Source organism: Thamnophis sirtalis, unplaced genomic scaffold, assembly GCF_051295495.1.
Source record: "Thamnophis sirtalis isolate CommonGarterSnake01/CBP01778 unplaced genomic scaffold, rThaSir2_p1.2 scaffold_3, whole genome shotgun sequence".
NCBI classification, from domain to species: domain Eukaryota; kingdom Metazoa; phylum Chordata; class Lepidosauria; order Squamata; family Natricidae; genus Thamnophis; species Thamnophis sirtalis.
The window spans coordinates 13,844,074-13,871,392 of NW_028261383.1; the positions used below are offsets into that span (position 1 = coordinate 13,844,074).

The 27,319-nt window shown below is 46.5% G+C and overlaps 2 protein-coding genes across 3 annotated transcripts in view; both read left to right on the forward strand.

The window, feature by feature from the left end:
• Positions 1-27,319, forward strand: part of LOC106546495 (major histocompatibility complex class I-related protein 1-like) — a 56,957-nt gene that overhangs the window by 5,919 nt on the left and 23,719 nt on the right. Inside the window, exons 3-4 of one of the 2 annotated variants that reach the window (XM_087711321.1) lie at positions 1,016-1,291; positions 3,152-4,182. The exons of the other annotated variant lie outside the window; for it this stretch is intronic. Of the exons in view, the coding sequence (XP_087567447.1) occupies positions 1,016-1,291; positions 3,152-3,495 (620 nt within the window). The 3' untranslated portion in view covers positions 3,496-4,182. Of the gene's footprint in view, positions 1-1,015; positions 1,292-3,151; positions 4,183-27,319 lie in introns of those variants that run through there. 2 annotated transcript variants of the gene reach the window in all.
• LOC106542452 (major histocompatibility complex class I-related protein 1-like) lies at positions 13,255-21,343 on the forward strand. Its single transcript, XM_087711132.1, has 6 exons — positions 13,255-13,333; positions 15,959-16,234; positions 17,784-18,059; positions 18,313-18,594; positions 20,830-20,917; positions 21,328-21,343. The coding sequence occupies exons 1-6, from the start codon at positions 13,270-13,272 to the stop codon at positions 21,341-21,343; spliced, it is 1,002 nt and encodes a 333-aa protein (XP_087567258.1). The 5' UTR covers positions 13,255-13,269.

Genomic DNA, 27,319 nt, shown 5'->3' on the forward strand with positions numbered 1-27,319 from the left:
AAAAATGAAAGTCTCTGCACAAATATTCAATTCTGTGGCCAAATGTGGAGAAGGAACACGCAGATATCATCTTTAATATCAATAAGATGATTTCTGTCTTAGCTTTTGACGCTTGTAAAACAAGAAAAATTTATTCTGAGGTGGTAGATATTTCGTGACATCCTATGAATGGCAGGAGATTCTTCTTGGGCAGAAATCTAGGATTGTTTTTTGCATGGGGAGGTCAGGGAATCTCCTCTCAAGGACAAGATCAGACTGGATCGCCTAAAGGATCTTCCTCTTCCTCCAAAGGGAAGTTCTCTGGCTGAGCGGAAGATGCAGAGAAAGGATCCCCTCACCCTGTCATTCCTGGGTGTGGAGAGGGAGGGAAACACTTTGGGTGTCCAGAATCAGACTGGGCCACGCTGCTGTTGCTAAGGAAAATATGCCTTTGAGGCATCATCTCCACATTGCATTAAATCATGGTTTGTTTCTGGTTAGCCCAAAGAAGGAGCCAGCCCTTGTCATTTGGTGATATTGGAGAACGTAGACCAAGATTGATGGTCACAGGGATCACTGCCAGATTTTTTGCAGATTGATAAGATCCTCTTTGCGGCCATGAGATTCTCAGTTCCTCTCGGCAGCTGCATGTTCCCTCTCTGAGATCCCTTAACCCCCCCCCCCCGCCCCCCAGCCTCCCCTGGAGAGGAATGGCAGAAAGAAAGATGGAAGGATTTCAGTCCGTTTCTTCTGCGACTCCTCCTTTTCTCGCTCTCCCTTGGGATCCTCTGCTGGCTTTTCCAGCTTCCCTTTTCTGGGGAGGTTCAAGGGCTCCATCCTGAGGGGGGGGGGAGATGCAGGGACGCAGTCAAGGGAGGGGAGACGGGCAGTTATTGATGGGGGTTTTCTTTCCCTTGAATGCTTGAGAGGAAATGGGGGTGTCAGTGCCTGTGTCAAAGCCCCTGCATGGAGGGAGGCAGCTCTGTCTCTGTCTTTCTTGACGTCTCCCCAAACCATCCTCCTGTCCATCTCTTAGGCCTGCACACATTGCAGAAGATGTATGGCTGTGAGCTCCGTGCAGACGGGAGCAAAAGAGGGTTTCTCCAGTATGGCTACGAAGGGAGGACCTTCATCACTTTCGACAAAGAGACCCTCACCTGGGTGGCTCCCGACCCCCAGGCTCAGCTTACACAGAGGAAATGGGATGCTCTTCCAAGAAAGAATCTGGGGCATAAGTTTTACCTGGAAGAGGAATGCATTGAGTGGCTGAAGAAGTACCTGTCCTATGGGATTGAGACTCTGCTGAGGACAGGTGAGCATCTGGATCCAGTCTTTCCTCCTTTATGGCTGGATTTTGTTGGACACATTCAGCCCCTTTGGGTCCCAAGCCTGTTTGCCCTGGTGGGAATCCTCCTCCTTCACTTCCAGCACCTCTTGCAGGACACGGGAAGCCCCATTTGGTTCCCATTGCTCAACAGCCATTAAATTGGCCAGGAAATGCAGCCTCTGTCTAGTGAATCTCTGTGTGGATCAGGCAGCAAAAGCACTTGAGGTTGTTCTGTTCATAGCTCATGGAGAGGCAACCACTGTAGTCAAGTGTGAGGGGGTTCACCGACAAATGCGCACTCGACAAAAGCACGGCTAGAAAACATCGAAGACGAAATTGCGCCCACAGAAGCGTGCCGATAAATGCGCGCCGATGAAAGCACGCCATCAACAAACAATATAATACAATGTAATAATCCTAACCCTTACCCTAAGCCTAAACCTAACCCTAACTCTTACCTTAACCCTAATCAGGCTTTCGTCAGCGCGCATTTATCGGTGCGCTTCTGTGGGCGCGATTTCGACTTTGCTGTTTTCTCGCCGCGGTTTTGTCAGCGCGCTTTTGTCGAGCGTGCATTTGACGGGTCACAGTGTGAGGGGCTCCCTTAATTTCTCCCCATTAACTCTTCTCCCCACATCCCACAGGGGGCTCCCTACCCCCCTTGCACCTGATAGTGCACCTCTCACCCCCAACACGGGGAGGGGGGCTCCATGTCTACCATTAACCCTTAACCACAGATCCGAGGTCATAGTGACTGCCACAGGTTTCCAAAATGTCCAGAACACAACTCTTTTTAGAAATGGACCGTTCCGGTTGCAAATAGAATTTTGCACCCCCCGCCCCAGGTCTAATTCTTCCCCTCTGGGCTCCTTGATACCTTCAGGATCAGATGGCTGAGATTATGCCCAATGGATGAATTCCCCCTCCCCACAATTGCCTTGCTTTTCTCTTCCATTGGCATCACATCTCTCTGCCCCCTTTTGAAAGGCAGAATCTGTCAGAGTTTGTTGCATAAATTCAGATCCAGAAAGCACACCCAGATAACTGATTCAGCTGGATTCATCAACTTCTTTATATACATAAGCATAGATCAATAAATGTACAATACCAACAGGTGGCTCTTCCAAGTAAACACGAGGCAGGAGAGTTACAGGCAAACCCAAGCAGTTAGTTCCGTATCAGCAGAGAAGCCCAGACCGACTGCTTAAGTTTATTTTTTCAATTCTCTGCACAGACTCAGATCTGTTTAAGCTCCCATTGGCTGACTTAGTTGCCATGCCTATTCATTGGCTGACCTTGTTCCCTTGTCTCTCCCAGTCATGAGTATTTTAACAGAATCTCTTTTCCAAATTAACCAGTGACAAATTCCAGAGGCCCTGAACCCATTTTTTTTCTTTTCTCCTCCTCTTGAAATTGTGGTTGTGTCCCTTGGGAATAGCCCTGCAGCAGCCTTAGATTCAGGGGAACAAAAGGGGGCCCAAAGGAAAAACATCTGTGGTGGTGGTGTTATTTTGAAAGAGAATTTAAAAGACCATCTCCACTTTCCCTCCCCTGAAGGGAGCAGCCCAAGATCAGTCAAAGTTCAAAGCAGCCAGAGAGGAATTTCTTTGGAGCCTCAATTTGCTGCTGGAAGTTTTTCAGGCTGAACCACCGGGAAGGACTCAAAATCAGGAGTCCTTGTGATTGAACATTTTCCAGCTTTGGAATATTTACTTAAACTCCTGGAGAGGTTGCAGGTGTGCAGTCAGAAGTGGTGGGACATTTTCCTGCCCCTCCAAGTTTCCCATCCACCTTCCAGGCTCTGGAGTGGCTCAGAGTTAATTCTGGGGGTTCCTGTTTCTGCAGAGACCCCAATGGTGACGGTGAGCAGCCGGACGGAGGTGGAGGATGGGATGGAGACGCACATCTGCCGCGTGGATGGCTTCTACCCCAGGGAAATCGATGCCTCCTGGAGGAGGGATGGGGAGGTATGGCTGGAAGAGAACTTCCATGGGTATGTGGTCCCTAATGTGGATGGGACCTACCACTACTGGCTCGGCATCCGGATCAATCCCGAAGAGAGGAGCCGCTATCGGTGCCACGTGGAGCATGACGGCCTGCAGGAGCCTCTGGACTTGGAGCTGAAGAGTGAGGGGCTGCAGGGATGGAAAGGCTGGGCTTTTTGGCTGGCTGGAGGGTGGTGGGAGTAGTTGGTGGACCTGCAGGGACCAGTCCATAGAATTGGCTTCAAATGATGTAAAGGAAGCAACAGACTCCCATCACAAGAGTTGCCGATCCTGAAGAAATGCCCTTAGATCCTCCCTTAGACTTTCTTCTTCCCCTGTTTCCTGCCTCCAACAGAGCAGTTATGCTGAGCACAGATATACTCTGGTTTAATTTTAGATTTATTACAGAAATCAGGAGGTATTCTGGTAGGCCCTATTTTGAATACCAAATTTTACTAAGATTTGTGAACTGCAGCTTCATGAAATGGATAAATTGGCTGGATTGATGCATCAATAGTTAGACAAGGGGCTCCTGGTCTCATTTTTCCCCCATCAGCAACTAGCACAGCTCGCTCTCTTTAGAGTGTGACGTTCTTCACTTGGGAAACAAAAATGAAAGATGAAAGTCTTGGGCGGAGGATATTTGAGGTTGCTAAAAACATTTTGTAATAGCGGTTGATAGAAGATATCTATATGCACACACATTATATCCACACATATATGCATTACATCCACACATCCATTTTCACGCAAACATACACACTTGCTACACAAACATATACCAGCATATGTATACATACATGCATATTTACATATATAAACTGAGAGCATATGCACCAAAGATAAATTCCTTGTGTGTCCAATCACATTAAAGCATTGTATTGCATTGCATTCTTTCGTGTGTGTGTGTGTGTTGCATTTTTGCTAAATAAAGGGAGACTAGTATAGATCTATTTAGCTCTCATCAGCTAGCTATACCCTTGCTGGGATTCGAACCTAGAGTGTTTTTCCATATGAGGCAGTTATATTACCTCTAAGCCACAAGCTCTCCTCCCTTATCAGCTGAGCCAAGGAAATGATTAAGTGTTTTTTTTTCTTTTTTCAAAACACCTGGTATGCCCAAATATGGGAGGGCAAAAGGGAAGCAGGATGCTCCCTCCCATATTTGGGCATACCAGGCGCAACACAGGCCTCAACTGAAAAGCATTTCTTTAGTGACTGTTCAAAGTTACAAGAGCACTGAAAAAAGTGGCATGACCATTTTTCAAACTTACACTGTTTGTAGCATCCCTTTGAATCATGATCATGTGATCAGAATTCAGATGCTTGGCAACTGGTTCATGCTTATGACCGTTATTGTGTCCCAAGGTCATGTGATCCCTTTTTGCAATCTTTTGACAAACAAAGTCAATGGGGAAGCCAGATTCACTTAACAATCATGTTATTAACTTGTCATTTATGTATGGATGGTATGTATGGACGTACTTGTGTATGTATATCAAATGTTGAAGGTATTTTTCTCCCTGTGTTCTGCCGTGAACCTCAAGGAAAACATCCAATTCTGGACAAACCCCATTAATGCAGATTCGGAGTCAGCTCTAATTCAGGTTGATGTGGAAATGGAAACTGAATTTTCTGCCCAGAAGAAGGATTAGCTGTTTATTCTTGAGGAAAGAGTGATAGAGATGGGCGGTGGGATATTGATAGGTCTTCCCTGGAGTCTTGCTCCTAATCCCGGTGTGCGTGCAACAAGTGGATCTCCACATCTTGGGTTGCTTTCCTGGCAAGTTAAAAGCTCCACATGCGAAGGCTGAAACGTTTTCTATCATGCCACTTCCTGGCCAGATGACTGAGAGTGCTTGAAGGAAGGATTAATTCCTTTCTTCTCCTCTAGGGGGACAGGCCAATCCTACAACACACACATAGGTGATATCGATTTTTTTCATTTTAAAATTATTTTTAAATTTTAAAAAAATATTTTAAATTTTAAATAATAAGATGCGAATATTCAAGCTTACGTGATCGCCAAGGATACCACTAAGAATGCAGTATTGCAAACTGACTGCTCACTCCAGGACCTCGATTCTGACTGGCTCAGGGTTGACCCAGCCTTCCATCCTTCCAAAGTTAGTAAAATGAGGACCCAGATGGTTGGGGGCAACAGGCTGATTCCTTAAACCGCTTAGAGAATAGCTTTCTAGCTTGATGCCTTAACCACTAGACTAAAGTGGCTTGAATAGCTTGTAACAGCTCTGCAATATAACTTGTAGTAGCTCCTTTGTTATTTCTGATGACCCTTAATGGGCATGTGCTGATTGACAGTTTTTAGAGAAGGGCTCATGGAGAATGGGGCGAGGAATAGGATGAAGAGTTGTTGGTTTTACTTTAAGTGAGATTGATAAGCAGTCATCACACTTGCTTGCACTGAAAAGGTTTTTTTCTGTCTCTATTTTTCTTTGCATAAGTTGTATAATGGATGGTGTCAGGGCTGCTTTGCTCAGTAACCAAGAAAGAAACCACTCAACTCCATTTGCAGAATTAAGAGTACTTTTACTGGTCATGAGTAGATAGTAGCCAGGCAAAGCAAGATCTGAGGCAAAAGCGCACGTAATCATAGATATCAATATGTGTTAAGAGCCAAGGTGGCGCAGTGGTTAAATGCAGCACTGCAGGCTACTGCTAGATCAGCAGGTCAGCGGTTCAAATCTCACCGGCTCAGGGTTGACTCAGCCTTCCATCCTTCCGAGGTGGGTAAAATGAGGACCCAGATTGTTGGGGGCAATATGCTGACTCTCTGTAAACCGCTTAGAGAGGCCTGAAAGGCCTATGAAGCGGTATATAAGTCTACTGCTATTGCTATTGCTATTGACCCAATCACCTCCCCTCGGTAACCCCATCCCATAGTCCAATCAGTACATCCCACAGGTGTCATGTGGGAGACATCTTCAAAAATCATCATCAGGTTGGCATGCCAGACAGTTGGCCATGGCGGTAACCCCTCTCTTTGCCGCATGTGCAGTAGATGGTGAGAACAACTCCCTTTTTACAGTCTCTCCTGCACAGAATATTTCCCTCACCCTCCACTAGACCGATTAGATCCCACAGATTAGGCCTCCTCCGAATTCCATCTGCCGGACAGTGCCGACTGGCGACTACCCGGAGGAGAGCCTTCTCTGTGGCTGCTCCGACCCTCTGGAACGAACTCCCCGTGGAGATTTGAACCCTCACCACCCTCCAGGCCTTCCGCAAAGCCCTTAAAACCTGGCTGTTCCGACAGGCCTGGGGCTAAAGAGCTGTTGCCCCCGTCTCGAATGGTATGACTGTTGTGTGTTTTTAAATTATGTATTGTTATGTTTCGTCTTTTATTTTTTGTCTGTACCCCCCTTCCTCGATTTGAATTGTGAGCCGCCCTGAGTCCCCTTCGGGGGAAAAGGGCAGCATATAAATATAATCAAATCAATCAAATCAAATACCATGCCCCCCCTCCCCGTTTCAATGGCAGCCGAAAAGCAAGCAGCAAAACAGAGGCTGACAGATGGTGTGTATCATGTGTAATAGAATCTTCAACCTCATTTTAAACGATGCATTCTGAGATTTCTGCCATTCATATATTTTAATTAAAGACAATTAAAAATTGCCCAGTTATTGCATACTTTTTAAAAAGTGCACATACAGTATTACTAATGGGGGAGAAGTGTGATCCCCTCCATACTTGCGTAGTATGGATATGACGGGGGGGACCGTCATCACCTTTGACAAGGAGACCCTCACCTGGGTGGCTTCCGACCCCCTGGCCCAGATCACTCAGAGGAAATGGAATGCTAATCCTGGATTGGATCAGGGAAGGAAGTCCTACCTGGAGGAGGTATGCATTGAGTGGCTATAGAAGTGCCTCTCCTACGGGAAGAAGTCACTGTGTCAGGCCTGCAGCCATATTCCTTCCTGGATCTTTGGCCTGCCACACACTCTCGTATTTTACGATGCTGTTTCATTAGTGGGGAATTGGGAGGGGGAATAGTAAGGAGTAGAATGTGGTGTTGTCAAAATTAAAAATTCCTTCTAGAAGCCCAAGGTCATCCTTTGTCTCCACACCCCTGAGCCTGACCGGAACTGGATGGGTGGAAGTGCCAGTGTGGCAGTGGAAGATTGGACCATGGGATGGGCTTGTGGGTGTGTGGTGGTGGGGGGGCAAGGTCATGAACTTTCAACTGGGTGGGAAACCCCAGAAAGCTTTCAGATTCGGGTTTCCACAGATGGGCCAACATGTCTCTCTTAATAAATTGGAACTTTGAGGAATACTTTGCCTTGGACTCTGATTTAATTTTGGATGAGATTTGGAACGCTGACACACTGCTGGGTACAGATGAGCACCTAGTTCCAGGCTGGACTTTCCTCCTTTATGGTTGGATTTTTTGGATGCATTTGGCCCAGTGGTGAAATTCATTTTTTTTTACTATCGGTTCTGTGGGCGTGGCTTGTTGGGCGTGGCAGGGGAAGGATACTGCAAAATCTCCATTCCCACCTCACTCCAGGCAGGGGTGGGTTCCTGCCGCCATTACTACCTGTTCGGCACCCAAAAACCTTTGCGTGCGCGTTCTTGATTCGGAACCCCCTAGTAACTAGGACCATTAAATGTAATTTGTAAATAAGGGCAGGGGGCAATAGAACTAGAGTAGTGGGCGATATTATCAGGGGCAGAGATAATGTATTCACTTTAGACAAGGGGTGTCAAACTCAAGGTCTGGGGGCCAGATCCAGCCCGTGGGGTGCTTAGAACTGGTCCATAGGGCCACCCTGGAAAGAGCGAAGGACCGGACTTCAGTGCCTCTGCCAGTGAAAACAGAGCTTGGGATGGCTGCACGCCGCCGTTTGAGCTCTGTTTTCACTGGCAGAGGGTTGCAGGAGGCCATTGCAGCCGAAAACGGAGCTCAGGAGTCTGTTTTCACTGGCAGGGAGCCCAGGCCCTGACATGCGTGATGTCAAGCTCCCCCCGCCCGTCCCAGAATATCAAATATAACCCTGATGCATCCCTCAATGAAATCGGGTTTGACACCCCTGCTTTAGACACTTTGGATAGGTTGTGACGACATGACTACTAAGCCTCTGAGGAAAAGGTGGGAAGTAAATTTAAAACATCAATAAAGAATATAAGGCAAACATATTTAGGGCTGGGATGGCGAACCTATGGCATGCGTGCCCATAATGGCACACGAAGCCATGTTGCCCAGCACATGCTGCTTTGCCTGTTTGTCTTCCTGCTTTCTGGCGCCCGTGAGCAAGCGATGATCAGCTGTCTTTTGTGTGCATGGCAGTGCTGGAAACCGGTATGTGCATGCAGGCTGGCCAGCTGATTGTTAGGTGTGCCTGTGAGCCAGAATCCGGAACTTCAGCTTTGACGGAGCAGGATTCCTTCACCAACACGGCAGTGCTGAAATACGTCCTGCACATGAATGCCGGACAGCTGATCTTTGGGCACGCATGGGTGTTAGAACCCAGAGGTTCGGCTTCTCTGGAGTGTGGCCCAGACGAGCGCACATTCGTGCGATGTTCCTGTGTGACCTTTTCAGCCCTCGGTGACAAAAAGGTTCTCCATCACTGGTTTAGGAGGTGTTCACTGTACCTGTGTGTGCGTGGGAGCACCCTCCTTGCAAAGTAGCCAATAAAATTACTATTGTTTTCATTTGGGAGTTTTGGCTGGTGTTGGTTTATTTCCAAAATGGACAACGAATCCCACATTGCTGACAAATGTTCCAGTCTCTATTGCGTCTTACATCAAGGATTATGTGCAAAATGCTAGAAATGCGAATCAATACATGGAACATATTACCATTTATGGTGGACCTGTGAGGAGGCTAAATTTTTTTGGAAAAGGATTAAAAATTGGCTGGAAGCAATAACAGGGGTTAAAATAGAATGAAAACCTGAAGTTTTTTAATTAGGAATTATGTCTGCGAAATACAAAAAAGAAATCCAATATTTAATACTACATATAATTACGGCGGCAAGGATTGCCTTTGCCCAGAAATGGAAAAACAAATTAATCCCAAGCGAAGATGAAATAATAAGAAAGATTATGGACTGTGCCGAAATGGATAAACTAATTAAAGAAATCCAAGGAAAGGAAGAATCAGAATTCTACCAGATATGGGATAAATGGTATAGGTGGATGGAGGAAAGAAACAAAAATCAATGAAAGAATATAACAAAACTCAAAAATAATAGTTATGAGTAAAATAAGAGGGTCAAGAATGGTGAAATCCAAATGAAACACAATAGAAGGGGAAATAATATAAGGTGAGCGGTATCGATTGATGATTGCTATTATAAAAAACAGGAAGTTCCTGTTCGTACTGTATTGTATAAATGTGGTGTACGTCTAACTTTTGTGTTTGTGTATTTTACATGTTTGTTAATAAAAATCTTTATTAAAGAAAAGGATTATGTGCTCGGGGTGCAAGCAAAGCTTTTAACACAGGATAGTTTAAGATAATGGAGAAAAGGCAAGAGAAAACACAAGTGACTTTGGATGAGGTAAGAAAAAGGAAGAGTTTTAAAAAGTTTCCAAAGAGGACAACTATCCTCCAAATTAAGCTGCCACGGAATTAATTTTAATAGATAATGAAATAGTCCACTAACAAAATGTTATCAGTAAGAGAAATGGAAATCGAGATGAATTAAGCAAAAAAAGAGAAATCTGGAGTTTGCAAACACTGGGAAAATGGTATATAAGTTGGGCAAAGAAAAAGAAAAAAACTTAGCAATCGAAAGGAGAACAGAAGAGAGGTTCTATTGGTCATTGCCTAGCAACAGAGTAAATATTCTGATGAGTGACAGTTGGCTGCTGCCTATAGAAGAGGTTGTTTCTCTTTGTTGGAAACCACATTTAGCTCAGATGGATGTGAATTTCGCTCTTCAATCTCAGCCCTTTGGACCTTCTGACAACCTTGAACTGGACCTTGGACTAAGTTTAGATGAATCTTGGAAGCTTCTCTGGACATATTTTGCAGGCAAGATTTTGCTTTGGTTGACATTCCTGGGGACATTTGTGTTACTTGATAAGGAAACCTGATATTCTCTTGTGGGACTAAAATTAAAGTCAGGCAGGGCTTTCTTTGCCTGGGATTTTAGGCTGCCTTATTAGCATTTTAAAAGGAGACATTAGCACTTTGAACTGATGAAAGAAATGTCCTTCTGGCTCCAAGTGGGGAAAAAGACACTGGAGACAAGGAGGCTGCTTGGGAAGATGGTTTATTGTTGGACAGGGCCACATGGCTTGAGCCCTGAACAGAAAAGGTGATCACATGCTTCAATGTTGGTGGAGAAGAAGAGAAGAGGGGCCGAAGGAGGGGCTTGCTAGGCTTTTTATAACCTGTTCAGTCCCACCTCTCTGTTTCCTGTTCCTGTGTAAGAAATGTATTCTGATTGGTTGTCAGACTCCCATGGGGCCATGCAGGGGCTACTCTCTAGGCTGTGTTTTGAATCCAGTTTTGGTTGAGTTCTCAGATGCCATGTGGTCAGTTGAGTAAAGGGCCAATATTATCATGCTTTAATCCCATCTCCCTGGAGCTGAAGGGGAGAAGTCTTTATTATGTAAAGGGACTAGCTTGGCCTTCTTAATGGCCCATTGACAAAAGTGGGGATGGGCAGGAAGCTACAGGCAGCTATTCTGTCTCTTAAAACATGTTTCTTTCTTTTCACATCCGGAGAAATATTCTGCCTTTTCAATATTTCCTAGGATATTTCATTTTTCTGGGAGAGGGCTGGGTGATAACTTCCTACAGAACATGGCAGGCTGGATCTCTGTTTTTCCCTCCTTAGCCAAGGCTGTTTCTTTTGATACGGGAGAACTCGCTTTCTCAGGAACTGCACAGCGGAGAAGCGTCTTCTGGAAATCCTTAGATACACTTGCAAGTATTAAGCAAGACAGAAATTTATCTGGGAAAGGGAGTAAAATAGACCAGGGACCAATCTTGGCAACTTTTTGGGCAGGCTGCTGTCTCTCTCACAGATCCCATAATGAAGACTTTTTGCTTTGCCTGAATTTCTTAGTGTTTTCTATATTCAGGAGGGCAAAGAAGCCCCTTTGCAAAAGAAAAGGCTTCTCTCTCAAATTCAGGGCCCAAATTCTTATCCGCTCCAGGCCAAAGTCGGGGTGCCTGAGTTTGGAGGCCACAGCAGGGCCTCCCTGAGGAATCTCTCTCTAAAGGACGGTGCAGAGTGACAGATGGGCTGCCTGCAGGGCCTAAAATGGAGGGAGGCTCCCTGCAGTGTTCTTAAAATGGCAGGTGGCTGACTGCCAAGGGGACCCGACTCAAGGTGGCAGATGGTTCTGTCCTCCCCATCACTTGAAGCGGACAGAGCGCCAGCCCCTCAATTCCTTCAGGAGTGTCACAAAGTCATGCCTGTGTTTGCAGCTGTTTGCAGCTGTTTGGGAAAGCCTTGTACAGCTTCAGCAGCTCTTTGGCTGGAAGAAGGAGAAGGTCGCCCAGCATGTTGAGTCCTGTTCCCATTGTTCTCTATTTAAGTGAAAACTCAGAAAAAGAGTCATCTTAAAAATCAACCAGGTCCCCCATTAATCGATGGGGGATCTTGGGAAGGTAGAAGGAAACGTAACAGCAATTCGTGCCTTCTTAGCTGAAAAGATCCATGTGGAGTGGGAGATAATATTCTCTTTTTGGCAACGAAAGCAAAGCACACACACACACACACACACACACACACATACAAAAATACACACAGACACACACATGTTCATTTGGCTCCTTTCCAAAATCCTGGCTCAGGAAGCAACCAGGGATTCTCCAGGCCCACAAAGGCTCCATACACACAGTGGATTTATTTGGATGAGTCAATGCATCTGGGAGGTGCCTTCACACAACCTTCTCACACTGGGTTTCTTTTGACCTTGGTGAATTTTCCCTTCTGAGACTTGTGTGTATTGTCTGGGAATCCCAGGATTGCAGGAGACGCTGTACAGTCAGTTAAAACAGACAAAGGTTTTACGTCTGCTGTGAACCCAGAGAGAAAAGGGAGGACCTGAAGGGGAGGCTCATCCTGCAGACGGCCAGTTTCCAGGGACTCACCAGGAATCGGAAGGTCCCCCTAATGGCCTCGGCCTTCTTCAGTAGTAGAAATACAGACGAGTGAAAGGGAGGCAGAAGGTCCTCGGTTAGCTGGAGCCTCCATTGGGTTCTGCTTTCCCTGCAAGGGCAGCCAAGAAGTCAGGCTGGAAGGAGGGAGGAAACTTTCAGCTGTTTGCAGAAATAGAGAGTCTCCCCTTTGGGACAGAGGACCAAATCCAGCATGTTGTGTAAAACACGGCTCAGATATTCACACAGAGAGTTTGTGATTTACAAGCAATCTATGTGAATTCCTTCACACGATTAGTACAATACAATACAATAGCAGAGTTGGAAGGGACCTTGGAGGTCTTCTAGTCCAACCCCCTGCCTAGGCAGGAAACCCTAAACCATTTCAGACAGATGGCTATCCAACATCTTCTTAAAGACCTCCAGTGTTGGGGCATTCGCAACTTCTGGAGGCAAGCTGTTCCATTGATTAATTGTTTTAAAACAATTTCTCCTTAATTCTAAGTTGTTCCTCTCCTTGATTAGTTTCCACCCATTGCTTCCTGTTCTGCCCTCAGGTGCCTTGGAGAATAGTTTGACTCCCTCTTCTTTGTGGCAACCCCTGAGATATTGGAAGACTGCTATCATGTCTCCCCGAGTCCTTCTTTCTCTTAAACTCGACTTACCCAGTTCCTGCAACTGTTCTTCTGTTCTTCTTCTGGCTGGTGCTTCAACAGAATTTGACACCTTTCTTCTGATGGGATGGTTTTTCCTTCCCCCCTTTGCTAATTGAGAGGAGAAAGTCACCCTTCTGGTTAAGATCAGCCAATCAGCAGCTCGCTCTGGGAGCACGTCTTTCTCTGCCTGCGACTTCAGGAGAGAGGAGAGCAGCCCGAGGATCGGGGCCAGGATGGCTCGGCACTCGCTGTCCCTTCTGGTGTCGATGGTGGTCGCTCTGCGGGAGAGCTGTCTCGGTGAGTCCCTTCGGGGGGCCATTGGGTGTTCTGGCCCCTTTTTGTTCTGGTGGGAATCCATCCAGGGAATCTCTCTGTCTCCCCCCAAAAGGTTCCTGGTTTGATCCTCTTTCTAGTCCGCTCCCCCTCCCCCTCTGGCCACTCTCAGAAGGGACCTCAAAGGGTGGATGGGACTCTGCCACCTCCACCTCCCCCCAGGAGAGCCCCTCTGGGAGCAGGACAAGGGTGGCCCCTCCAGGTGTCTGTCAAGTCTACCTGGGTGTCCCCAAGCGCAGTTCTTTCCCTCCCCCAAAGTGGAAATTGTCAGCGGCGTTTGCAGGTGATCAGGTCAGTTCACAAATCTCTTGGCTACCTTCACCCAACCCCCTCCGCCTGGATCCTCTTCCCTGCCTTTAGCTGTGATTTGTGGCTATTTCTGGCTCCTGGTGGATTGGCTGACATGGAGGCTGGTGTGATAGAGCAATCAATATAAAGGCTTCCCTGTGAACGCAGCAGGAGAAGAGTGTTAGAGAGAAAGTCTCCTTTGAAGAATCTTCCTAAAGATCCCTCCTTCTTGACTCTCACTTTCTCCTAGATCCCCTGGTTTCTCCTCTCAGGCAGACTTCAGGCTTCCTCACTGCTCAGCCCCACAAGGGAAAGGCACAAGGGTTCTGGATCATGGAGAGTCCGATCCCCCCTCCTTCTGCTGGAGAAAAACTTTGGGTTCTGAAATCTCCCCAGAGCAGGAAGTGGATCTGGGGCTCCCTCTCCCCAAAAGCCCTGAGAAGCCTCCGGGATTGTGGGGAGGAGCAGGAAGGGGGAGTCCCAGGCCTTTGCCTTGGACTGGGAAGGACTGGGAGGCCATACTGGAGGGAATGGGCAGTGGGACTGTTTATTTCTCTGGGCTGCCCAAATAAGTCCCTAAGTTAACTGATTTCTCAGGAGTTTTTTTATTTTCCTTTGGTTCTTTTAACCCACTTACAAGTGGTTGTTTTTCTGTTTATTGGGCAGCCCTGGAGTCTCTTCCGTGTTTGTATTTTGATAATGGAAACTAAAAAGTGACTTAATGTGATTTTTTTGTCCTCGTTAGTAAATTGGCGAAGTTCATGCCTGGTGAATTTAGCTTCTCCTCCAAGGAAGGACTGAAAAAACTTTGATGCTCCTCATCAGGAGTTTATACAATAATAATACAATAGCAGAGTTGGAATGCCTGATTTACCATAAAGCTTTAATCCCATGGAGCATCCAGGTGACCTGGTCATCTTTTCGAGATCCCATGTTCTCTATTTCATTCTGCTCAGCCACAAATAAAAAAATACAAAATTCTGCTGATCTGGAACCTGCATTGTAACATTTGAGGAGGAAGTACACAGGGGGGAGGGATTTATAATTTATCCTGTCTCGTTTATATCATGCCACTACCTCCCCCGATTTCTGGATGATGGTGGGACTGTTACCAGTCCAGAAACAGAATAGAATTGAATAGAAAAAAATAGAATAGAATAACAGAGTTGGAAGGGACCTTGGAGGTCTTCTAGTCCAACCCCCTGCCTAGGCAGGAAACCCTATACCGTTTCAGACAAATGGCTATCCAAAATCTTCTTAAAGACTTCCAATGTTGGGGCATTGACAACTTCTGGAGGGAACTTCTGTTCCACTGATTAATTGTTCTCACCATCAGGAAATTTCTCCTCAGTTCTCAGTTGCTTCTCTCCTTGATTAGTTTCCACCCACTGCTTCTTGTCCTGCCCTCGGGTGCCTTGGAGAATAGTTTGACTCCCTCTTCTTTGTGGCAACCCCTGAGATATCAGAAGACTGCTATCATATCTCCCCTAGTCCTTCTTTTCATTAAACTAGACATACCCAGTTCCTGCAACCGTTCTTCATGTTTTAGTCTCCAGTCCCCTAATAATCTTTGTTTCTCTTCTCTGCACTCTTTCCAGAGTCTCCACATCTTTTCTACATCGTGGTGACCAAAACTGGATGCCGTATTCCAAGTGTGGCCTTACCAAGGCATTATAAAGTGGTATTAACACTTCACGTGATCTTGAGTCTATCCCTCTGTTTATGCAGCCTAGAACTGTGTTGGCTTTTTTGGCAACTGCTGCACACAGCTGGCTCATATTTAAATGGTTGCCCACTAGGACTCCAAGATCCCTTTCACAGTTACTACTGTTGAGCAAGGTACCCCCTATACTGTACCTGTGCATTTTGTTTTTCTTGCCTAAATGTAGAACCTTACTCTTTTCACCATTAAATTTCATTTTATTAGATAGTGCCCAATGTTCAAGTCTGTCCAGATCCTTCTGTATCTTTAGCCTGTCTTCTGGAGTGTTGGCTATTCCTGCCAGCTTGGTGTCATCTGCAAATTTGATGAGTTCCCCATTTATTCCCTCATCCAAATCATTGATGAAGATGTTGAAGACTACTGGGCCTAAAACAGAGCCTTGGGGTACTCCACTGCATATTTCCCTCCATGAAGATGCAGTTTCTCTCCCATCATCTCCCCCTTCATTTTCCCCTTCCTTCTCCACCACCCCAAGTCTCTCCTTCCTTTCAGACCTGGAAGTGGGGCCAGTTGTGCCCCACAGGATCAGGGTCCTTCAGCAGAAGCCTCCTAACTCTGCTTCTCTGGCTCCTTTCCAGGTGGCTCCTCTCATTCCCTGAAGTATTCCTACACCTCCGTCTCGGACCCCAATCAGGGGCTGCCTCTCTTTGTTCTTCTGGGGCTTGTGGATGGTCAGGTGTTTGTTCACTACGACACCCACAGCTGGAAGCTGGAGCCTCGAGTCTCCTGGATAGAGACAGCGGGGAAGGCGGATCCCAAGTACTGGGACAGTCAGACCCAGATATCACATGGCGAAGAGGAGGCGTTCAGAGTAAGCCTGGAGAACCTGAGGAATCGCTACAATCAGAGCGAAGGTGAGTGATGGGTCTGGTGGCTCCTCCGGCTCCATATTCCCCTCCACAGGAACAGAGGGGGGAGGAAGGGGGGTCCCTTTGTTGGAAGAATAGCAATAGCAATAGCAGTTAGACTTATATACCATTTCATAGGGTTTTCAGCCCTCTCTAAGCGGTTTACAGAGTCAGCATATCGCCCCCACAGTCCTCATTTTACCCACCTCGGAAGGATGGAACGCTGAGTCAACCCTGAGCCGGTGAGATTTGAACAGCCGAACTGCAGAACTGCAGTCAGCTGAAGTAGCCTGCAGTGCTGCATTTAACCAAGGTGGCGCAGTGGTTAAATGTCCTTCAGGGGTTGGGGAATGTTCCTTCAAAGGGAAAGGCTGCTTCTACACCTTTTAAAAAGAATGTTCCTTTTTTAAAAATCAATATATTGTCCATGCCTCCATAGCTGACATTTTCTGTCAATTGCAGTTAATAAAAACATTTTTAAAGTTATCCATCTAGCTGTCTGAATATTGATAGGATGGCCCTTGTGGAGAAAGGAGGAAGGAGACCGGCCAGAGTGGAGGGGAGCAGGGGTGGGCTTCAAAAATTTTAGCAAGGGGTTCTCTGCCCAGTTGCTGGGTGGGCGTGGCCATGGTGGGTGTGGCCTAGTCAGCCTCCTGCACGACAGTGTGTGTGTGGGGATGCTGTTGAGCCTCCGGGAGGGCGAAAATGGCCTCTCCAGGCTCTGGAGGCCCTCTGGAGGCTGGAAATGAACCAGTGTCCTGGCTTCCCGAACTTCCAATAGGCCTATTTTTCGCCTTCCCCGAGCCTCTGCCCGTGCCATGCACTTACCTGCATCCAAAACAGGCCATGTGGAGACTCCTGGGAGGGTCGCGGTGGGGTGGGTGGGGCCAGCCAGGATTTTACTTTTAATTGGACTGCGCATGCGCAAAGCACGCAAACAAGTGAACCGTCAGTACTGGCAGCCAGAACACCGCCCACCCCCTTGCTTCATTCCCACATTGCACTAAACCATGGTTTGTTTCTGGTTAGCCCAAAGTGGGAACCAGCCCTTGTGACTATTTCTGAATATAGAATCAAGATTTATAGTCACAGGGATCCCTGCAGGCTTCTTTGCAGATCTACCAGATCCGCTTCGAGGCCATGGGATTCTCAGTCCCTCTTTGCAGCCACGGATTCAGCAACTCTCTGGGATCCCTTCCTTTCCCCCCAAGATTCTCCCCTGCAGAGGAAGGCAGAAAGAAATCTGGAAGGATATCCATCCCTCCAATTTTTCTGCAATTCCTTCTTTTCTGGGTCTCCCTTGGGATCCTCTGCTGGCCTTTCCGGGTTCCCTTTTCCTGGGGAGGTTCAGGGACTCTGTCCTGGGGTGGGGTGGGGGGAATACTGGGATGCAGGTTGAGAGAGGGGAGAAGGCGGTTGGTGATGAGGGCTTTCTTTCCCTTGAAGGCTAGAGAGGAAATGGGGGTGTCAGTGCCTCTGTCAAAGTCCCTGCAGAGAGGGAGGGTCTCTGTCTATCTTGAGGACTCTCCTAACCATTATCTTGTCCCTGTTTCAGGCCTTCACACGTTCCAGAGGATGTATGGCTGTGAGCTCCTTGCAGACGGGAGCAAAAGAGGGTTTCTCCAGTATGGCTACGAAGGGAGGACCTTCATCACTTTCGACAAGGAGACCCTCACCTGGGTGGCTCCCGACCCCCAGGCCCAGATTGCCCGGAGGAAATGGGATGCTATTCCAGGAAAGAATCAGGGACATAAGTTTTACCTGGAGGAGGAATGCATTCAGTGGCTGGAGAAGTACCTGTCCTACGGGAATGAGACACTCCTGAGGACAGGTGAGCATCTGGATCCAGGCTGGACTTTCCTCCTTTAGGGCTGGATTTCTTGGATGCATTTGATCCCTTTGGCTCCATTGTCTTGGATGCCTGGATGCCCAGAAGGGAATCTCCTTCCAGCACCTCTCCAGCACACGGGAGCCCTGTTTGGTTCTGGAGTAGTGAGAGACTTTCCTGCCCCTCCCAAGTTTCTCATCCACCTTCCAGGCTATGGGGGGGCTTAGAGTTAATTCTGGGGGTGCCGTTTCTACAGAGCCTCCAGTGGTGACAATGAGCAGCCGGACGGAGGTGGAGGATGGGATGGAGACGCACATCTGCCGCCTGGATGGCTTCTACCCCAGGGAGATCGATGCCTCCTGGAGGAGGGATGGGGAGGTATGGCTGGAAGAGACCTTCCATGGGTCTGTGGCCCCCAATGCGGATGGGACCTACCACTACTGGCTCAGCGTCCGGATCGATCCCAAAGAGAGGAGCCGCTATCGGTGCCACGTGGAGCACGACGGCCTGCAGGAGCCTCTGGACTTGGAGCTGAAGGGTGAGAGGCTGCAGGGAGGGGAAGGCTGGGCTCTCTGGCAGGCTGGAGGGTGGTGGGAGAGAAATCTGACCCCAGCTGTGTCCAGCATAGCTGACCTTTAAGCTGTTGGTTTTTGCTGTTTGAGGTTGATGGTTGATGGTTCTGCAGGGACCGGTCCATAGCATTGGCTTCAGGGGATTTAAGGGAAGCAACAGAAGCCCATGACAAGAGTTGGCCGGTCCTCATTAAATGCCCTTAGACCCTCTTGAGTCCCCTTAAATAAATCCAATCTCTTAGCCTCTGCCACTGCCCTATTTCCTATCTCCAGCCATGGAGCAGCAGGTATACTGAGCACCCAAAAAAGATTTTCTCTAGCCTTCCCAAGGTACAAAAGTCAGGAAGAGTCTCGTAGTCCCTTTTCTTAAGGCCAAATTGCATTAAACTGGTTGAACTGCAGCTGACTTCAGGAAATGCACAGAGTGGCTGGACTGATGCCTCCATAGAAAAGGGACTGTCATTCTGAGTAAAATAAAATCAAAATTCCTTTGGGTTTTTTAAAATCAAGCATCAATCAATCAGTGCCGTGGCTGCTCTTGAATGACAGTCCTGAGTTTCGTGCAGGAAAAATGGAAAGTTCCCTTCCTTAATCCTGTCCCACTGGAGCCCCCACCAAATCTGTTTATGCCATTTGTGGGACCCTCTAGAAATTGGATATCACTAGGCTCCAGCTGTTCTTGTGCCTTGCTGCTGTCTAGCTCCTTCTCTGACTCTGACGCAGAGCCCTTGTCTGAGCTTTCCTCAGCCCTCAGGACTGGCCCATGTTCCTCCCCAACCTCCTCACTGTCCGACTCTGCTGCCAGCTCTGCTGGCCACCGACGGGCCACAACTGTAGAGCAACAAGGCTGATCTGGGACTGGAAACTGAAACTTCTGTAGCTGAATAGACGGAGCTCAGCCTATTTAGTCTTGCGGAAAGAGCGATGGTGGTGCTGGTGGGGTATGTAACAGGCCTGCCGTGGGTTGCCACTTCAGTAGGAAGCTCCAAGGGCAAAGACTGAAACAATTTCTATCATGCCACTTCCTGGCTAGATGACCGAGTACATGAAGAGAGTGTTCATTCCTTTCTCCTCCTCCAGGGGGACAGACCCATCTTACAAGAGAGAAAGAAAATGAAGCTATACTTTTAAAAAAGGGCATGGATGATATGAAGCCTCTTGTTTTAAATAGGAACATGCTAATATTCAAGCAAAAGGGGGGGGGGGGGAAGATACTGGATTTTCTGAAGGATATAAAAAGCAAATCAGCCAGTCCTAGCCAACCCATATCGATCGGGACGTCCCCAGTTTCTCTAGGGTTCATATACAAGGTCCCTAGATTTTTCCCTGAAGTTCCTGCAGCCCCCTGGGTTGGACCCAGGTTGTTTGTGGACTGTCCAACCACAAGAGACATCCAGAACATGTACAATGATTCATGTTTCACCAACTGCATCATTAAAATGACCAGGTGGCGATTTTTCTTGTTTGGGCCATGAGATGCTTGAAGTCAAATGTACATAAAATAACCATTCAAAGAAATGTATTAGGATCTGTTGGGAGTTGATCTTCAGTATCATGAGCTCTTTGGCCAAGGATTTAAACCATGATTCCCCCCCCCCCCCCCAAGCTGGTGGAGAGTTGCCTGAACTAGATGTACTTAAAATTAAAGCAATGGTTGGGTTTAATTATCTCCTAAATATATTGTGGTTTGATTGTTGTGACTTAGCACACAATAATGTGCGCTTGCCTCCTTCCACATTCTAAATTTTTATATGTTGTGTTTATATTTTAACATTTTATTGTAGAGTGCTTAGAGTCCCTCCTTGAGGGAGATGACCAGTTTAAAAATGTGCAAAATGAATAGAAAGAAAGAGAGGGGGGGGAGAGAACAACAGAAAGAAAAAGAAAGTAAAGGAAAGTGAATGAGAGAAAGAGAGAGAGGGAGGGAGGGAGGGAAGGAAGGAAGGAAGAAAGGAAGGAAGGAAAGAGTTGGATGCTTTCTTGCTGGCTGATCTGAGACAAAAGCAGAGTCATGAGGACACGTCCTGTAAACAATGGCTTGCAAGATGTCTTCATGCTACAGTTAGAGGGACATGAAGAGGAGCCCCTTAGATTTTTTCATGTTGGGAATTCCCAGCCCTTTAGCTTGTCTGCCATCCAATGGGGATGATTGTTTGAGGTTCTCCTTCGGTGATCAACTCTTTCTCCCCATTCCATTCCAGAATCCAACCTGGGTCTCATCATTGGCTGCGTTGTGGCTGCCCTTGTCCTGGCGTGTGCGATTGCTGGGATCCTGGTATTCTTCAGTAAGTATCTTTTTTGGGGGGGTGATGGAAGGAAGATGGGGAGATTCCTCCCAAGCCTCTCCCTTTGGGGAGCTTCTTCTGGGCTTCCTTCTGTCCTGATTTCTGAGTCCTCTTTGGGTGCATCGGAGATCTTGGCGTCTTGCTGGGACTCCAGTCTTCACTTGACTAAGGTTGTCTGAGGTTGGGACAGTCCTGTCTTCTTCTGAGTTGGGAAGAGGCATCCCAGTTCCTTTGTCCCTTTCAAAGGCTTTGGTCAGAGAGCAGCAGAGAAGGATTTCCATGGAAACCTCCCTCCCCTCCCAGCTGCTCCTTCTGCTTCCCCCAATTCCCCTCTGTCCTTCTCGGAGGCAGCAGGTCTCTCTTGGGGCAAATCTGTTCGTTTGTAGTCTGAAGAGCTTCCTGTATCTGTTACAGGAGTGATTGTGACTAAAAAAATGTAAAATATCTCCTGGGGCTTTTCCTTTGGGGAAATTTGATGATCTCTGATGGATTATTTTTTTTTAGCTGGGACTATTTGTTCTTGCTGTTTTGCAGAGAAATATCAAAATAGACGCAGAGCAGCATCAGTTGTGTGATTTGCCCTCTTTCCATGTTAGCTCCAATTCAGAGCGAGAACCAGGGGCTGCATCAGTTGAGATGTGTGTGTATATGTGTGTCCAAGCACAAAAGAAGCTCATGAGGAGTTCTATCTATCTTCCTCTTCCTCTCAAGAACTAATCTGGGGAAGGAGAGCTCCTTTTCAATACAGCCTGGCTGTTCTTGGGAGTGGAGACCCCAAGGAGAAACATCTGGGACAAGGAACCCTCAAGAAGGTGAGAAGAAGACCCGACTGGATGGAAGATCCTTCTGACTGAGAACTTGCTCAGATGGAGAGGCTGGGCCATCACGTGATCAGAGGGAGGCATTTTGAGAGAACAGAAGCTGTGGTAGATGCCAGCTGGATCTCCTCTTCCTCTGCCACCACAAGGCTCTCCAAGTATGAACTGATTGGGAAAAGACACTTTGGAGCCTTCTGTAGGTTTTGCTCCTTTTGTGTTTGGACCTGTGAAACCAGAATTTATTTACTGGAACAATTTTGTAAGGATCCTGAGAAGCAAATCAATCAGATCTGCTCAAAGAGACAAGAGACCTGGGGAAGTCAGGAGGGGATGCCAGATTTTGTCTTCCCAGGAGATGTGGGATGAATTTGATCTTGGGCTTCCTGAGTGAGTGGATGGGCCCAGGGGTGGGTTTCAAATTTTTTTTACTATCGGTTTGGTGGGCGTGGCTAGATGGGGGGCATGTGACTGAGTGGGCATGGCCAACTTGACGTCACTCACTCACACTCAGTCACATGACCCTCTCACCAAGTCATGCCCACCGAAACGGTGGCGAAAAGTTTTGAGGGGGGGGGTTGAGGCCTCCAGCCTCGCCGGAGCTAAGGGAGCGTCTGAAAACTACCCAGTAAGAAAAAAAAGTTTTTGCCTCAGCCCTCAAGAACACTCTGCAGGCTTCAGTAGGGCTGAGGGAAGGCAAAAATGTCCCTGTTTTTGTGAAAAATGGGCAGAAAACGGGCCGTTTTTTAGAAACTCTTCTGTAGGTGTGGTCTGCTTTGTGGGAGTGGCTTGCTGGCCATGTGAGTGGGTGGGAGTGGCTTGCTAGCCATGTGAGTGGGTGGGAGTGGCTTGCCAGCCATGTGACTGGGTGGGCATGGCCAACTTGTAAAATGTGGTGAAACTCACTTAACAATGCTCTTTCTTAGCAACCAAAATGTTGGCTCAGGAACTCTGGCACTGAAGCACGCAAGTCTTAAAGCTGTCAAGTTACAAGACCCTTGCACCCCTAACCCTTTAGAAAAAAAACCCCCAGGGGTGTTCAAACTTGACAGCTTTAAGACTGGTGGACTTCAACTCCCAGAATTCCTCCTCTCATAGAAAAGAAGAGGTTAGAACTGGCAGGAATCCACCCCTGGGCCCATCGCACCTTCTGTCAGGATGGGTTTTTGCCTCACCTATCAGCCAAATACTAAGTGGCCTGACTCAGTTTGTATTTTCTGATTAAAAAAGGCTTGAAGGGAGTTCGCTAATTCAGGGGGTGGCAGGTAGGAATCCTCATCACCTGAAGCAAATGAGTTTGGGGATCTTTCGTATTTACCTCCCATTGAAAACACCTTTCCCAATGAATGGAAGAAAGAGCAAAGAGGGGCCTTTCCCAGAACGACCATATTCCTAGAAAGCTCCAGCATGGCTTCCCTGCACAAGGCCCTCCACCTGGGATCCAACAATGCCGTTCGTCCTTTGTGAAATCCACATCCACCCCTTGAAAAGGAGCAGAAAATTTAACTAAGTCTTATAATTAGTAAGTAGTAATTTAGTAACTTATAGATTGTTATGTTAAATAAATAATTGATAAGGGCAATAAGGTACACATATATGTTGGTTTGATGAGAAGAAAATGGATATAAACAGTAAAGGATTTTTCCTGGACACAAATTGTAAACAGTGACTTTGGGGGGGGGGGAAGAGTTTAGAAACTTTGTCAACTAATCTTTGTTTAGAATATGTTATAAAGATTTAAGACTATTGGATGATTTTGTAATAATTAATTAACTATGGATTATTTTAGGCAAAAGGACACTAAAACAATTTCAGTCAAATGAGAACTATGCTATGTTGATAGACTCATTAAGAATCTTTGACATTTGATATGAATATAAGAAAAGACTGTGGAAGAGAGGCACAAAAGCTAATTGTAACCAATGGACACACTTTCTACAAGATGTAATGTAAGATGATGGTTTGTGTGTGTGTGTGTGTGTGTTGTTTGTTTAATAAAAATAAAAATTTCTTGCAAAAAAAAAAAAGAAGCAGAGCTCTAGAAAAAGAGGGAAAATCTTCCTTAGTAGACAACCCTGTGACAGAATTGTAAGTCGTCTCATTGTGCAAAACAGGAAACGGGGCTCTGCAAAATGCTAAATGGGCATTTCTTGCAGGGCAGAGTTATGTTGGATGACCACATAATGATAATCATGTTATTGTGTGCTTTTTATTGCAATTTTTCTCCCTGAAATATTTAAGTTTGTTTTTCAACTGAATTATATAGCTTATATGCTATATTAAAGGTGGGGGGAAAATTGTGAAGTGCTTTATCTTGGTCGGATTTCCCTTCTTGTTGTTGTGCCGTATCCATCATCGGACATTGGCGATCATGTTGGCAATCCTCGTTTGCCTTCGATCTTTCCCAGGAGGATGAAGTGAAGGATGCTGTATTTTTCAGGGGGTCGCATCACAGGTCCAAAATATTCTAACTTCCGCTTTTTAATGGCTTTGATAATTTCCCTTGGCTTTCCCAAGCAGCTTAGCACCTCCTCATTTGTGATTTTGTCAACCCAGTTTATACGTATCAGCCGCCTGTAAATCCACATTTCAAATGCTTCTAGTTTCTTCAAGTGGTTTTCTGACAGAGAGCAACTCTCTACTCCATAGAGCAGGATAGAAAAGATATAACATCTGACAAAGCTAATTTTCAGATCTTCCCCTATATTTTAAAAAACTGGCATTTTAACAGGGGTGAGTAGACTTTTTATATCCGGTGTAATCTGGTTTCCCCATTGATTGTCTTTATTGGAGGCCCCTAAGAAGGTCATAAATAATGATCACATGGCCACAGGGATGCTCTAGAGTCACAAGTGCAAGGACCGGTCATAAGTCACTTTTTTCAGCAATGTTGTCACTTTAAATGGTCATTAAATGAATGGCCATTAACTCAAGGACTACTTGTAAGGACAGGGAAGTCCAGGCATGGCTCAATTTACCTTCACTCGTTTGGCGACTGTTCCCGATTATGGCAGAACTGAAAACACTAAGTGATCCTCACACTTGTGACCATCACAAAGTCCCCACTGTCGCATCATTGTGATTCAGGTGCTTGGCAATTGTTACCGACTTATAATGATCGTCCTGAGGTCACATGACTGCCATTTGTGACTTTCCCTTCCAGCTTCCAACAAGCAAAGTCAATGGGGAAGCTGGCAGGGAAAGTCATGGTCATGTGGTGTCTTGCTTAACGACCAGCGAGTTTCACTTAATTACCACACTGCTTAATGACATATTTTCCAGTCTCTATTGTGGTCCTAGGTGTAAATAAAGATAAACTATGAAAAAAAGAAAAAAGGAATTTTGCCTTTCCAACTGTGCTGGGAAAATGGTTGACATATAAATTGGGCAAAGAAAAAGAAAAGAAAAGAAAGTTTACCTATTCAAAGGAGAGCAGGAACGAGATCCTATTGATCCTTGCCTAGCAAGAGGAAACATTCCAATAAGGGAGAGTTGGCTGCAGCCTATAATAAGATATTGGGCTGCAGCCAACTGTCCTTCATCGGTATGTTTACTTTCTGCTGGGAACATCATTTAGCTTGGGTGTGTCTGAATTTCGCTCTTGAACCTGTTGGCAACCAGGTGGAAACAGCTGGCTCTTGGACCAACTTTGGATGATTCTTGTAAGCTTCTCTTCGAAAAACATGTTTTCCCGCACCAACATATAAGTTTGTAACTGGCTGACAAATCATACCAATGTGTAGTCCTCTATGGAACTACATTGACATGGAGGGAAGAAAGCAGTGGGATATGCCGAATTTCAGGTCCAGGACTCTTCAATAAATGACTTAGTTCCAGGGATCGAAGGGGAATTCATCAGATTTGCAGATGACACCCAGCTAGTAGGAATGCCCAACATCCCAGAAGACAAGCTCAGCATCCAAAAGGACATTGGGCCCTATCTAAGAAAATGAAATTCAACATAGATAAAAGTAAGGTTTTATACTTAGGCAGGTCTATGGAGATCTCAGTCATCCAGGTCATGGTTGTCCCAAAGGTGCACTGAAGAAGCTTCTTGGATGAGAAGTGAAACGTCTTCAGAGAAAAACCAGGAAGTTCAGTTGCCTCTTGAAAAAGCTCCTTTGGGACATACTTAGGCAAGAAAAACCAACTGCAGAGGTACAGACTTGGTGAAACTGTGAAATGGATCTTGGAGTGGACAATCACTTGAATATGAGCCAGCCATGTGCAGCAGCCCCCCAAAAAGCCACTGCAATTCTAGGCTGCATTTAATAGAGGGATAGTATCACAATTATGTCAACTTCTAGTAGCACTTTACAAAGCTTTAGTAAGACCACACTTGGAAAGGGCGTTGGTCCTTACCTGAGACGCCTCTTCTCCTAGGGTGGAGGCAGCATCCAGACTGGGTTAACCTTCATCCACATCTCAAGGACTGGGTCTGATAACATTGTTTAACCCTTGCTAGGTAGACCAGCTTTAGACAAAGAAACTCCAGACCCAATGCGTCATCCGTCTCAGTTGGAATATTCATTTTCTCCGGAACTCAAGGTGTAGCTCCTGCTGAATTCTAATGTATTGGTCAGTCACACAATTCAAGCTCCTGGAACAACTCATACCATCTAAAGACAACTTTTTATTTTTATTTATTTATTTAATTTTTTAATTTATATAAATATAAATATATATATTTGTGTTGCATTTGTGCTGATAAATAAATAAAGGGAGGCTAGTATAGATCTATTTCAAGCTATTTAGTTCTCATCAGCTTGCCATACCCTTACTGGGATTTGAACCTGGGCTGTATTACATATTAGGCAGTTGTGTTAGCCACTAAGCCACAGGCTCTCCTCCTTTATCAGCTAGGCCAGGGAAATAGGTATTTATTGTGTCACAACCCCTGGTATGCCCAAATATGGGAGGAAGCATACTGCTTCCTTTCTCTGTCTATCGGCTCATCCCAGGAGACCATCCAGACAGAAAGCCATTATTTTTATAATATGATATCAGGGAGGGACTGGATGCTGCCTCCACCCTAGGAGAAGAGGCGTCTCAGGTAAGGACCAACACCCTTTCTCCCTAGTGGTAGCAGTATCCAGACTGGAACGTACCAAAGTTGCAGCTGTCCCAGGGAGGGTCTAAGCGTCAGCCCTAAATACTGACTGTAGTACTCTGAGACCAAAAGCCGCATCTGATACTGCAAATGAGTCCATCTTGTAGTTCTTAATAAAGGCCGATGGAGAGGCCCAAGTAGCCGCCCTGCATATTTCCTGTAAGGAGGCCTGAGCCGCCCAGGCCGTTGAAGTGGACGCACTTCTTGTTGAATGTGCTGTAATCCTACCCGGCACCTGGGCAGATTCAGATTGATACGCCATTGAAATACAGGCCTTCAACCACCTGCCTATGGTAGGTGATGTAACTCTGTTACCTAGAAAGATTTCCAGGTGGTGTCGTAAATTCTGTCGGTGGAAGGCCGTCTATCGGCCTGAATCGTCTTGATGACCTTGGAGGAGAAATTGTACCCCCCAGGACGCTCCGCTCAAACGCCAGGCAGTCACCTGGAACCACTGAGGGTCCGGGTGCTCCAGTGACCC

Bases quoted from the DNA above. Each gene is read 5' to 3' on its own strand.
- LOC106542452 (XM_087711132.1), top strand. From the start codon at position 13,270: ATGGCTCGGCACTCGCTGTCCCTTCTGGTGTCGATGGTGGTCGCTCTG. The intron at 13,334-15,958 runs GTGAGTCCCTTC...GCTCCTTTCCAG, and splicing joins TCTGCGGGAGAGCTGTCTCG to GTGGCTCCTCTCATTCCCTG. The intron at 18,060-18,312 runs GTGAGCATCTGG...CCGTTTCTACAG, and splicing joins TGAGACACTCCTGAGGACAG to AGCCTCCAGTGGTGACAATG.